The sequence below is a fragment of the Bos mutus genome, chromosome 4, assembly GCF_027580195.1.
Source record: "Bos mutus isolate GX-2022 chromosome 4, NWIPB_WYAK_1.1, whole genome shotgun sequence".
NCBI classification, from domain to species: domain Eukaryota; kingdom Metazoa; phylum Chordata; class Mammalia; order Artiodactyla; family Bovidae; genus Bos; species Bos mutus.
Genome location: NC_091620.1, coordinates 66,663,973 through 66,678,562, shown reverse-complemented (window position 1 = coordinate 66,678,562; position 14,590 = coordinate 66,663,973). Strand labels below are relative to the sequence as shown.

At 38.3% G+C, this 14,590-nt stretch overlaps 1 protein-coding gene across 5 annotated transcripts in view; it reads left to right on the top strand.

Moving 5' to 3' along the window:
- Positions 1–14,590, top strand: part of TFEC (transcription factor EC) — a 99,789-nt gene that overhangs the window by 35,466 nt on the left and 49,733 nt on the right. For 4 of the 5 annotated variants that reach the window (XM_070369581.1, XM_005907742.3, XM_070369583.1 and 1 more), the window contains exon 3: positions 14,107–14,193. The exons of the other annotated variant lie outside the window; for it this stretch is intronic. In XM_070369581.1, the coding sequence (XP_070225682.1) occupies positions 14,107–14,193 (87 nt within the window). The remainder of the gene's footprint in view (positions 1–14,106; positions 14,194–14,590) is intronic. 5 annotated transcript variants of the gene reach the window in all.

Below are 14,590 nucleotides of genomic sequence, written 5' to 3'. Positions count from 1 at the left end.
TTCATCCAGCTGGGCATTTTGTGTGATGTACTCTGCATAGAAGTTAAATAAGCAGGGTGACAACATAAAGCCTTGACATATTCCTTTTCAAATTTTGAACCAGTCCATCGTTCCATGTCAGATTTTAATGGTTGCTTCTTGACCTGCATACAGGTTTCTCAGGAAGCAGGTTAAGGTGGTCTGGTATTCCCATCTGTTTAAGAATTTTCCAGTTTGTTTGATCCACACAGTCAAAGGCTTTAGCGTAGTCAGTGAATCAGAAGTAGATGTTCTTCTGCAATTCTCTTTCTTTTTCTATTATCCAACAGATGTTGGCATTTTGATCTCTGGGTCCTCTGTCTTTTCTAAATCCAGCTAGTAATACCTTATTTTAAATTGATAGCAAGTAACTTCAGTAGAATTTGTATTCTTTGTACTTCTCCTCGATTATTGCTGTTAAAATTTATATGTTTTTGTATTGAATTATTAATAATAGATTATTATATTTCTTAATTTTGTTTCAGTATTGACAATCTGGTGATGTCCATGTGTAGAGTCTTCTCTGGTGTTGTTGGAAGAGGGTGTTTGCTGTGATCAGTGCATTTTCTTGGCAAAACTCTGTTAGCCTTTGACCTGCTTGTTTTGTACTCCAAGGCCAAATTTGCCTGTTACTCCAGGTATCTCGACTTCCTACTTTTGGATCCCAGTGCTCTATAATAAAAAGGACATCATTTTTTTTTCATGTAGGTTACTAAACTTCCTTAAAAGGATTATTTTGAATTCTTTATTGATTTATCAGACAGTTCAAAGATCTCCATTTATTTAGAGTTAGTTATCTGAGTTTTATTAGTTTACTTTGGTGGTACCATATTTATCTGAGTTTTTGTGATCCTTAATGCCTTGTGTTGGTTTCTGTGCATCTGATTAATAGGGCTGCCCTTGCAGACTTTACAGGCTTGCTTTGTCAATGACAGTTCTTCACAAGGCTGCTCAGTTTTGGTTTCTGGGTGAGTCTGCCACTAAAGTCTTTGTGCAGGTAATTCCTGTTATTATGATCTATTTGTGCCAGACATGGATTGGGGGTTGTGCCACCAGCTGAGAGCAGCTGGATAGGACTGCTGACTTTGTTCCTTACACAAGTGAGGCTGTTGAATGGACTTCGTAGTTGCTTGAATTCTCTGATAAGGCTTACAACAAAAGTCTGTCTAGTCAAGGCTATGGTTTTTCAGTGGTCATGTATGGATGTGAGAGTTGGACTATAAAGAAAGCTGAGCACCAAAGAATTGATGCTTTTGAACTGTGGTGTTGGAGAAGACTCTTGAGAGTCCCTTGGACTGCAAGGAGATCCAACCAGTCCATTCTAAAGGAGATCAGTCCTGGGTGTTCATTGGAAGGACTGATGTTGAAGCTGAAACTCCAATACTTTGGTGACCTGATGTGAAGAACTGACTCATTTGAAAAGACCCTGATGCTGGGAAAGATTGAGGGCAGGAGGAGAAGGGGACGACAGAGGATGAGAAGGTTGGGTGGCATCACCGACTCAATGGACATGGGTTTGGGTGGACTCCAGGAGTTGGTGATGGACAGAGAGGCCTGGCGTGCTGGGGTTCATGGGGTCACAAAGAGTCGGAAATGACTGAGCAACTGAACTGAACTGAACTGAAGTAGATAGTTGGGATTGAATGTAGCAGATACAGCAGATGGAGCTATGAATTAGCTTCCCTCTCCTGGCAGAGAAGCAGGCCAGGGCCCTGGGCCTATGCAGTTCATTGTCTGGGGGCCTGACTAAGGCCTGAATATGCACTGAATCCCTTGGTAGGGTGAGGCCACTGATTTTACCCTAGAGAGGAAATCATGGGTTGTGTTTTCTGTTCAAGTGCCACTGTATGTGGGGCTATTGAATGGGCCATGTATCTTTCCTTGTGCTCTGGTTAAGCTCCCTGGAAGGATAGATTGAAGGCTGTATTCAATGATGAGCAAGACTATTAATTAGATTCCTTGCCCAGATAGTAAGAGAAGCTGCTCTAAAACCAGTAAAGCTCTTTGTGATCTTAACTCAATCTGATCCACACCCAAGTTCCTTGGCTGAACAGCGCCACTGGCTTTGCTCTCCAGTTCTGTTTGCTTTTTGCTCAGCTTGAGTGTGGCTGTGCTGTACAGCTTTCAGGTAATTTTGCTAACCTTTCTGATCAGTTGGAGTCAGAGGACACTATTCACAGTGGGTGAAGCTATTTTCAGCCCCTATGCCTGGGAGGGAAGGGATTGGGCCTCTCCAGGCTATTTTCAATTTTCCAAAGATGTTTTCAGGTTAGAGAGAGGCCAGGAGCTACCCTCAGCCTTGGCTATGAATTAATCTTTTTGTCTGTGCCTGCATGGGAAGATCCATGACTGGTATTGGCTTTGCTCTGGGGGTGATCTGCTCGGCTTATCCACCTGCCTCTTGGCTTGAGCACCACCGTACCACACAGCTTTCAGGAGTTGTCCCTAGCTCTTCTGGTCAGATGAGGCTGCCAGGGGCCTCTGACTCATCATCTTGCCTGAGTATGGGCAAATGGGCTCTACAACTGATAAAACTCCTTTGAGGATCTGAATCAGTCAAATCTGAACCCCCCCCCCAACCAATTATCTGGTCAGAGTGTACCCCTGATTTGGTTCTGCTGACAAGTGAAGCTGCTGGTTGGGGTTGCTCCTCAGGCATTAAAGGACTATCTGCCAAGATCTGTGTGTTGGTGTTACAAGCCCTCCCTGCTTCTCTATCATAGATTCTCAGCAACTGGATCCCATAGATTCCTCTCAATTCCCATGGTAAGAAATCAAAGTAGGGGCTCCCACAAAGCAACTTCACAATGTTGAAGGTGACTGATTGTCCCTGCTGGGTTCTCTTTTCCCACTGGAGCAACCAGGGGTCAGAGACCTCTCTGCATAGCGTTGTACTGTCTTAGTGAAACCAATAGGTGTCGTTTCCAGGGCTCCAAAGAGTTCTGGAACCACAGTACTTCATGTCTCAATGCAAAGAGTCCAGCAAAAGCAAAGTGGTAGGTGAGAAGAGATTTACTAGAATAGGATGCTTTTGAGACTTACAAGTTGGTGAGCAAGAAATGCTGCACCCTGAGAACTTAGTGGGCTATAGTTATAACCAAAGGAAAAGTGGGGAGTGGGAGAAGACCTTCTCTGTCTTTCTTGAGTAGACACCTTGTTTCCATCATTAGTTCTTCCCTCACACAGGGCAGTGGACTTTACTTGTCCCTTCCTGTATGGTTAGGGCGGGACTGTCATAGCACTTTGGAAAAATATTTTCAAGTCTCAGTACAATGAGGGTCTTTCATTTTGAAAAGTCACCTTCCCATAAATAATTGTTTGTTGTGTTCACAGAGCCTGTTTGGGAGGGTCACTAACTTATTGAGCTTATTGGGGAGGATGCGGGTCTCATGCCACCATTGCTTTATTGTTTGGGGGCATGTCTCGTGTTTCTGTTGTATGGTTTTGTTGCTAAGCAAACCTGCTTGGTTTTTGGTTTAGCAAACCTGCTTTCTTTAGTAATGCTTAATTTACAGGAGCTTTCCATCTTTTTCTACCTATATTCCCCTAGTGGGATTAAGTATTTAATCACCTATTTTGTCCCTTCGTTCTGTCCCTATCACTAGGGGAGGGTCAATGAGATCAACGTGCAGCTGCTTCTCTCACCTTCTGATGCAGTCTGCCTTGATCTCTGAGTTTCAGGGGGTATTTCAGCCTCATCCCCATGCTCTAGGATTCTCTTAGTGGTGTTTTGTTTTTGAATAGACATTAATTGTTCTTCTCAGGAGGTGGATTGAATTCAGGAACTACCTGTGTTTCCATCTTAGTGATGTCACTTAGTGATGTCACTTACATTTTAAAAGTTTCTAACACAAGGGCAGTGTGAATGCTCAGGAGATGGTGGTTGCCAATTTTTGGGTATTTCTTTCTTCTATGCTTATCCTCCTGTGACATCAGAGATCAGATCAGATCAGATCAGATCAGTTGCTCAGTCGTGTCCGACTCTTTGCGACCCCATGAATCGCAGCACGCCAACACATCATTAATTCAAATAAGACCCCAGAAATCAAAGCTACCACAGAATAAATCTGTAACAGCCTCCATAGATTCAGGATTTAGGAGTTGGAATTAAGAGTAACTTGGTGATTAAAGGTAAGACAATCAAGTATAAAGTCAAATAAGCATTTTATAGCCTGGGTCTTTCCAGGATAAAATTCAAATTTGAACTCATGGGTACACAGGACTCTTTCCCACTTAATCCTTGCCACCTGACCCAAACTTATCATTTCACATTTGCATGGAGCTCTGTTCTTCAACTATATGGTCCATGTGTGACTTTCACAGTGGACAGGTTCTTCTTCCTTATAACCTTTCTTTACCAACTACTCATTCAGTCTCCACTTATAATTCCAACTGACTCTTTGGAATTCATTTCAGGTTTCTTCTTTCCCTGGGGATACTCTATGTGGATTAGGTGCCTAATTCTCTGAGTTTTCATAGTAACAGCTATGTCATATGAATAAAAATTGCTCTTATCATAGCATCTTTATAGTAACAGCTATGTCATATGAATAAAAATTGCTTTTATCATAGCATCTTTATAGCATCTTTATGCTGAAAGTGAAAAGTGAAAGTGAAGTCACTCAGTCCTGTCCTACTCTTTGTGACCCCATGGACTGTAGCCCACCAGGCTCCTCCATCCATGGAATTTTCTAAGCAAGAGTATTGGAGTGGGTTGCCATTTATTATTCCTTGTCTTGTTTTTCTTATCCTCTATACTTTCTAAGAGTTCTAAGTTGAAGGGAAGAGAAAAAAAAATGAAACAAATATACTATTATGTAGAAAGGACAATGGTATACGTAGGAGTGTAGAAGTACCATGCTGATTTGGAGGTCTGTCAAGTAGACTTAGACAAAGATGACTAGTGGGGCAATTTATCTAAGTAAGATTGCATGAGCAAAGAAACATGAAGTGAGGAGAAAATGAGAGGCAAAATTGACAGAAGGTGACACCAGAGAACTGGGCAATAGACAAATCACAGAAAGGCTGGTACTCCATGTTAAGTAATTCCAAATACTTGAAATGCTCAAATGTGGGGACTATGGTGACATAATCGGATTTGACTTTAATATCACTCTATCAGCTAGTAGGAGAAGAAGCCTGGAGTGAGAGAGGGATCAGTGGGGAGGTTATTTCCATAGCACAGTGAGAAATGAGGCCTTATATTCAGTTCAGTTCATTTCAGTCACTCAGTCTTGTCTGACTCTTTGTGACCCCATGGACTGCAGCACACCAAGCTTCCCTATCATCACCAACTCTGGGAGTTTTCTCAAACTCTTGTCCATCAAGTCGGTGATATCATCTAACTATCTCATCCTCTGTCGTCCCCTTCTCTTTCTGCCCTCAATCTTTCCCAGCATCAAGGTCTTTTCAAATGAGTCAATTCTTCGCATCAGGTGGCCAAAGTATTGGAGTTTCAGCTTCAACATCAGTCATTCCAATAAATAGTCAGAACTGATTTCCTTTAGGATGGACTGGTTGGATCTCCTTGCAGTCCAATGGACTCTCAAGAGTCTTCTACAACAACACAGTTCAAAAGCATCAATTCTTTGGTGCTTAGCTTTCTTTATAGTCCAACTCTCACTTCGATACATGACTATTGGAAAAACTGTAGCTTTGACTAGATGGACCTTTGTTGGCAAAGTGATGTCTCTGCTTTTTAATATGCTGTCGTGGTTGGTCATAACTTTTCTTCCAAGGAGTAAGTGTCTTTTAATTTGATGGCTGCAGTCACCATCTGCAGTGATTTTGGAGTCTGCCAATTTGGAGTCTGGCAAAGTAAAGTCTGCCACTGTTTCCACTGTTTCCCCATCTATTTATCATAAACTATGGGACTAGATGCCATAATCTTAGTTTTCTGAATGTGGAGTTTTAAGCTAACTTTTTCACTCTCCTCTTTCACTTTCATCAAGAGGCTCTTTAGTTCTTCTTCACTTTCTGCCATAAGTATGGTATATCTCCATATCTGAGGTTATTGATATTTCTCCCAGCAGTCTTGATTCCAGCTCGTGCTTCATCCAGCCCAGCATTTCTCATGATGTACTCTGCATATAAGTAAAATAAGCAGGGTAACAATATATAGCCTTGACGTACTCCTTTCCTGATTTGGAACCAGTCTGTTTGTTGTTCCACATATGGTTCTAACTGTTGCTTTTTGACCTGCATACAGATTTCTCAGGAGGCCTTATATTAGAACATGTTAGAACTGTGTATCTATGAGACCATCAAGCAGAAATGATAGTGAGTGCTAGATATACAAGTTTGCCTTGAGGAGGAATAATCAAGAGGGAGAAAGAGATTTAAGAGTCTTCAGCCTCTAGCTAGTACTTGAAAATTTGGATGAGAAAGAAAGCTCCTGGAGAACATGAATACAATAAGAGTAGTAAACCAAGGTTGGGAATGAGGGAATCGCCAACATTTAAGGAGTGGTGAGAGGAAAAGGTCTGTAAAGATAAACTAAAAGGATAGCTAGTGCGGTGCCACTGAAGGAGCTGATTTAAAGAAGGAGGAAATGACCCCCACACTCAAATGTGGTGGAAAAAATAGGACTGATAAATGTCTACTGAATTGATCAGCCAAGTAGTCAAAGAAAATAGCAACAAAAGACATTTCAGTAAGATGGTGGGCAAGAGCCATTCTACTTTGAATTCAGAGTTAACCGAAGTGGAAAGATTGAACTCCTGGGATATTGATGATGATTGGGCAAAAAGTTAATAGGGTAAAGGCATAGAGAGTCATAAAATAAAAAATTTCAGCTGATCAGTCATAGAGAGTCTAGACTGGACTAACTGGAATACTGCATTTGATGAGTAAGATAATGGAATTTAAGATTTCAGAAGTGATGTGATATAGAGCATGACAGGAACCAGATATGGCCTATAGAATAGGTGAAGAGAAAGTTTAATTCAGGTTTATGATTTGAAGAGGGGTGAACTAAAGTATTCAACTACAATTACTGATTTTTTTCATAGATTTCTGACAGATGTTGCTATAGATTTTTTATTTTAGGTACATATGTATTCATGGTCACTTGGTATTATTTTTCCTTCAATGTATCTTGAATTTCATATAGTCTAATATTAACATTCCTACTGTTACTTCCCTTTGGTCATCGTTGTAGTACACCTTTGCACTTTAATTTCAGCTTTCCCCATTGTTTTATTTTAAATGTGTCCCTTATAGACAAAACATTAAAATACCTTTGAAAAAATCCAGTTTGAATAATAATTTCTCCAGCAGTATGTTAACTACTTTGTTGTTTTTGTTGTTCAGTCCTTAAGTGGTCTCCAACTCTTTTTGACCCCATGAACTGCAGCATGCCAGGCTCCTCTGTCCTCCACCATCTCCCGGAGTTCACTCAAATCCATGTCCATTGAATCAGTGATGCTATCTAACTGTCTCATCCTCTGCTGCTCCCTTTTCCTTTTGCCTTCAGTCTTTCTCATCATCAGGGTCTTTCCCAATGACTGGCTCTTCACATCAGATGACCAAAGTATTGGATCTTCAGCTCAGCATCAGTCCTTCCAATGAATGTTCAGGGTTGATTACCTTTAATTTTGACTGGTTTGATCTCTTTGCAGTCCAAGGGACTCTTGAGTCTTCTCCAGCACTTACAATTTGAAAGCATCAATTCTTCAGTGTTTTGCCTTCTTTATCGTCTAACTCTTACATTTGTACATGACTACTAGAAAAACCATAGCTTTGACTATCACTTTATCAGCAATGTGATGTCTTTGCTTTTTAATATGCTGTCTAGGTTTGTCATAGCTTTCCTTCCAAGGAACAAGTGTCTTTTAATTTCATAGTTGCAGTCACCATCCGCAGTGGTTTTGGAACCCTGCCCCCCAAAATAGAATCTGTCACTGTTTCCACTTTTCCCCCATCAATTTGCCATGAAGTGATGAGTCCTGATGCAATGATCTTAGCTTTTTTGAATGTTGAGTTGTAAGCCAGCTTTTTCAGTCTTCTCTTTCACCCTCATCAAGAGGCTCTTTAGTTCCTCTTCACTTCTTGCCATTAAGTGGTATAATCTACATATCTGAGATTGTTGATAATTCTCCCAGCAATCTTGATTCCAGCTTATGATTCATCCAGTCTGGCATTTTTCATATAAGTTAAATAAGCAGAGTGACAATATAAAGCCTTGTTGTACTCCTTTTTCGATTTTGAACCAGTCTTCCATGTCTGGTTCTAACTGCTGCTTCTTGACCCGTTTATAGATGTCTCAGTTTCTCAGGAGACAGGTAAGGTGGTCTGGTACTTCCATCTCTTTAAGAATTTCCCACAATTTGTTATGATCCACACAGTCAAAAGCTTTAGTGTAGTCAATAAAGGAAAAGCAGATGTTTCTCAGAAATTCCCTTGCTTTCTCCGTGATCCAATGAATGGTGGCCATTTGATCTCTGGCTCCTCTGCCTCTTCAAAACCCAACTTGTACATCTGGAAGTTATTGGTTCATGTACTGCTGAAGCCTAGCTTGAAGAATTTTGAGCATAACTTTGCTAGCATGTGAAATGAGTGCAATTGTATGGTAGTTTGAGCATTTTTTAACATTGGCCTTCTTTGTAACTGTAATGAAAACTGACATTTTCCAGTCTTATGACCATTGCTGAGTTTTCCAAATTTGCTGACACATTGAGTGCAGCACTTTAACAGCATCATCTTTTAAGATTTGAAATAGTTCAACTAGCATTCTGTCACCTCCACTAGCTTTGTTCATAATAATGCTTCCTAAGGCCCACTTTACTTACACTCCAGGATGTGTGGCTTAGGTGAATGACGACAGCATCATGGTTATCTGGGTAATTAAGGCCTTTTTTTGTATAGTTCTTGTGTGTATTCTTGCCACCTCTTCTTAATATCTTCAGCTTCTGTTAGGTCTTTACCATTTGTGTTCTTTATTGAATGAAATGTTTATCCTTGAAATATCCTTGAAAGAAATGTTTCCTTGATATCTCCAAGTTTCTTGAAGAATTTCTAGTCTTTCCCCTTCTATTGTTTTCCTCTATTTCTTTGCATTGTTCATTAAGAAAGCCTTCTTATCTCTCCTTGTTATTTTCTGGAATTAATTCACTTGAGCATATCTTTCCCTTTCTCCCTTGCTTTTCAATTCTTTTCTTTCCTCAGTTATTTGTAATCCTCCTAAGACAACCATTTTTCCTTCTTGCATTTCTTTTTCTTTTGGTTACTTTTGGTCACTGCTTTTGTATAATGTTACAAACTTCCGTCCATAGTTCTTCAGGCACTCTTTCTACCATATCTAATCCCTTGAATCTATTTGTCACCTCCATTGTATAATAATAAAGGAAATGATTTAGGTCATACCTGAATGGCCTAGTGGTTTTCCCTACTTTCTTCAATTTAAGACTGACGTTTGTATTAAAAAGTTCATTATCTGAACCACAGTCAGCTCTATGTCTTGCTTTAGCTGACTTTCTTATAGAGCTTCTGCATGTTTGGCTGCAAATTTCATAATCAATCTAATTTTGGTATTGACTATCTGTGATGTTGGAAAAGGGTGTTTGCTATGACAAGCATGTTCTCTTGACAAAACTCTGTTATCTTTTGCCCTGCTGCATTTTGTACTCCAAGTCCAAATTTGCCTGGTATTCCTGGTATCTCTCAACTTCCTCCTGTTGCATTCCAATCCCCTATGATGAAAATGACATCTTTTTTTTGGTCTTAGTTCTAGAAGATGTTGTCGGGCTTTATAGAACTGGTCAACTTCAGCTTCTTTGGCATCAATGATTGAGGCATAGACTTGGATTACTGTGATACTGAATGGTTTGCCTTGGAAAGAAACCAAGATCACTCTGTTGTTTTTGAGGTTGCCCAAAGTACGACATTTTGGGCTTTTTTGTTGTCTATGAGGACTACTCCATTTTTTCTAAGGGATTCTTGCCTGTGATAGTAGATGTAACGGTCATCTGAATCAAATTTGCCCATTCCCATCCATTTTAGTTCACCAGTTCCTGGATGTTGATGTTCACTCTTGCCATCTTCTACTTAACTATGTCCAATTTACCTTGATTCATGGACCTAGCATGCCAAGTTCTTGTGCAATATTGTTCTTTACTGCATCAGACTTTACTTTCATCAACAGACACAACTGAGCATTGTTTCTGCTTAATAGAGGTGTTATTGTCCTCTGCTCTTCCCCAGTACTTTACTGGACACATTCCTACCTGGGGGACTCATCTTCTGGTGTCATATCTTTTTGCCTTTTCATGCTGTCATTTACATTCTTATAGTTACTTTACCATTAGTATGTAATTGTTATCTTTTTCACATTTTTATTTACTATGCTTTCTGTTTCCTTATTTGCAATCTTTTTTTCTATCCTCCATTGGCTAAGGTTTTCTTTTTTTGTTACTCCTAACTTAAGACACATAGTTATATTTTTTTATTTATCTGTATCACTGTTTAGCAATATCTGTGTTATATCTATAGGTAAACAGCTTCCTGAGTTTGATCTTATCTCCTTCTTCTCACCTATCTTTCTGAACTGATATTTTAGAATAAATTTATATATTCAAATATTAATATGTATACACATACACACATTTTTCTTATTTAGATCAAAAATGTTTTACTGTCACTTGGGCTTCCCAGGTGGCTCAGTCATAAAGGATCTGTCTGCCAATGCAGGAGACACAAGAGATGTGGGATCCTGGCTTGGGAAAATCCCTGGAGGAGGAAATGGCCACCCACTCCAATATTCTTGTCTGGATAATCCCATGGACAGGAGCCGGGTGGACTACAGTCCATGGGGTAACAAAGAGTTGGACATGATGAGCACTCATTCTTATATTTTATAGTCATTTCATAGTTTATTATATGATTAGTGTATTTTCTAAAAGTGTTTTCCAAAGGTTTTTTTGCTCTAAAAGTTCTGAGTTTTCATGTCTAAGAAAAATTTTATCTTATGCACATATTTAAAGAATATTTTATTGGTTATAAATGTCTAGGTTCAAAAGTCTTTATCTTTAACACTTCAAATGTTATCCTGCTGTCTTCTTGCTCCCAGAATTGTTGAAAAGCTTAATTCTTGGTCTTTTAAAAGTAGACCTTTACTTTTAATCTTTCAAATCTTACAAATCTCTTCCTTTGTCCTTGAGTCTCATTTTTCCATGCCTATTATCACCATTTTTACTTTAGTCAAAATATTTTGTGGTTCCTTTGTATTTTATCATCTTCATTTATTACTTTTATGATGCTTATTTTGCTGATTTCTTATATCTAATCGGTTAACTCTGTTTCATCTGGTAAAAAAAAAAAATGTTATGTATGTTGCCTTTCTTAAAATAACAATTGGATTCCAAGGTGATTAGTTGTGAAGATTCCTGGAAGCTGTGAAACAATGCTTTGGATTAGACTTTAAAGTCAATTTAGGATAATAGAAGAGCCAGCATCTCCAATAAGCCAGCATCATTAGGTGAAATAATAGTCATGTTGGTGGATGACAGAAATGAGGAATAGAGGTGTTATTAAAGGCAAAAGCAGAGTCTCCAAGAAAGATGAAATTTGACATGTACAAAAGCAGGGTTTCTATCTAGAATAGAATAAATGATCATGTTTATAGACAAGAGGGAAAAATTATAGATGTAAGCATGCATGTGTGCTAAGTCACTTCAGTTGTATCCAACTCTTTGTGACCCTATGGACTGTAGCCCACCAGGCTCCTCTGTCCATGGGATTCTCCAGGCAGGAATTGCCATGGAGGCAAGGTTGCCATGCCCTCCTCCAGGGGACCTTCCTAATCCAGGGATTGAACCCACATCTCTTATGTCTCCTGCATTGATAGCAGGGTTCTTTTTTTTTTTAACCACGAGAGCCACCTGGGAAACCCCCACTAATGTAAGAGACCGGATCATTTATATTGTAATCTTACAGAAAGAAAGGGATAAATTATTTGAGAAATTTTTAGGGAAACTATAAGTACTCCAAAGTTAAACCATATACCATGAATTGTGTTTAGCATCCTTCTTTCCTCAGGTCTTTTCCACATCTATTCAATACAAATTTGTTGTCCATTCAATGGTGGAATATTAATAAGAAAAATATCATAAAACTGAAACTTGAGGTAGGTAACAATCAATAATATACTTGAAAACTTTCAGAGAGTAGACAGACCAAAGGAAACAAAGTACGCATATTTATTTTCCTAGATGCTTTAAAGATCACTCAGTGCACACGAACCTCTAAAGTTCCAAATAGGGCCTAGAGCTGCACTCTGGTATGGTACCCAACGACACGTGTTTTTGTTTGTTTGTTTGTTTTTAAAGTTAATCCAAATTCAATGTAATCTTTAAAAATTGAATAAAATTAAAACTTCAGTTCCTTAGTAACATTGGCCACATTTCGAGTGCTCATAGCCATATGTATTTGCTATTGTATCGGACAGTGCAGATATAGGACATTCCCACTGTTGCGGAAATTTATGCTGGACTCTACTGGTACATAGGATTCTACCATGTAAATTCCTTACCTACGTTTCATCTTTATCTCAACTCTTTCTTCCTCTTGCTCACTCTTTTCTATTCCCCTTGGCCCCTCACTCTTCCTCAAAGACATGAGCTTGTTTCTACCTTTAGGTCTTCTTTTATGCTTTCTTTCAAAGCACAACCATTTCCTCATGTTATTCTTGTCTTTGTTCAAATATCAGTAAATCCTTGGCTCATTCATATAATAACATTCACTCTTTTCAAGCTCTATTCCTAACCTGCTTTAATATCTTCATACCACTGTTTGTTATTAAGCTGTTTCTTGTCTGTTTCTTCAGTAGTTTGAGTTCTATGAAGGCAGATACTTTGTGCTCTTTGCTTTTATAGCATGTACTAAACCAAGGTCTTGAAGTAAATATTGTTTAATAAATATTTATTAAATAAATATATAAATAATAGTCCAATTTTTTGGCATATCACCTTTGGGAGTATCTTAGTAGATGTTTGTGAACATTTGATTCTCTAAGGTCCTCAGAAATCTTGCTTAGAGGATAACATTAACAAAATCATAAAATATTTTTTATATCTCCCAGAGTTGTTTATTCCTAGTTGTTTCTGCACATGTCATGGGAAATTTAGAGTATTACAGTTACATAAATTCCACATTCTTACTATCTCTGCACCTACATTATATTTTAAAATTTCACTAAAGATAATAAATATAATGGCCAAGAGGAGAACTAGAGCTGTAGGGGGATAGAGACAGTGAGAGAGAAAGTGATGGTATTTTTAAAAATATAAGCTTTAATATTCCCTCCAGCTGAAGTACAGAAGAAAAGGAAGGTTGTTTTAGAAAGGAATTGAGAAAGGAAGTGAAAAACTGATTTAAGTTAGGACTGTAGAATCAGATTTCTAGATTTCAATTCTGCCTTTGTCACTCTTTAGCTATATAATCTGAAACAGGTTACTGAATTTCTTTCCTCATGTATACAGTGAAGACAATGATGTTGTCATTGTGAAGATAAATGAGCTGATGTGTGCAAAGCATTTAGAACAGCTCCTGCTGCATCATATGTGTTAGTTACTATTTATGGTGTCTACAGTTAGTATTGTTGTTGATAGTATTATAGTTATTATTATTAGTGATCATTAAAGAAAGTTGGATAATACATTTCCATGTAGTTTCTATTCATGTGGACTAATTGGATGAAGTTTGAATATCCACCTATAAGATGCTATCAAAATATTTTAAAAGAAAAATAAAATTTGTAGGCAGTCATCTGTCTGCAAATGAAGTATATAAGCTCTGGCTCAAGGTATTCATGATAACTACTCTGTTTATGCAGACACTGGAGTAGCCAAGGGTGATTTGTTTAGCCATCACCAGCCGGTAGGCAGAAGCGAATGTAAGGAAAAGCAACACAGATCACAGTGTTAGGATTACTTCAAATTCTAAAATATTCTGCGTTTTGATACACATATAACCTTAATTGAAATATTCTAAAATTTACTTTTAAAGATTGCTAAAATCTTTCTCTCTGAATTCAGACTGAAGAGCAACTTTTATCATTATGCACAATATTCTAAATGCATTATATTTTGCTAGATGGAGGACATTATTGAGGATATAATCGGTATGGACCCAAGTTTTAAAGAGGAAGGAACAGATTCTCCTCTGCTAATGCAAAGAACAGTAAGTGTTTCCAGACCTGAGGAGGTCAGTGAGATTAAAATCAATAATAGCACCTGATGACAAAAAAAGAAATTTCATTTGACTAGTAAATGGTGTTTTCTTCTGCCCTTTTGAAGCTGGTACAGAATAGATAAACATTTAAAAACTATTTATTGGTGCAGGAAAAAATGCATAATTTTATAGGGCTTATACTATTCTATCTATCTACGTACCTACTTATCTACCTAATCTCTATAAACATCCATCTAATTACATATCTTATCTGCTATAGCATTTTCTGTGAAATCTTCAGATTTCCCATTTGAAGCACAACATATCATAATACTCTCATGAGTTCATGGCTAAATTTTAACTATTTTAGCATTACTAACAGCTACCAGATTCAGGGGCTCTATAC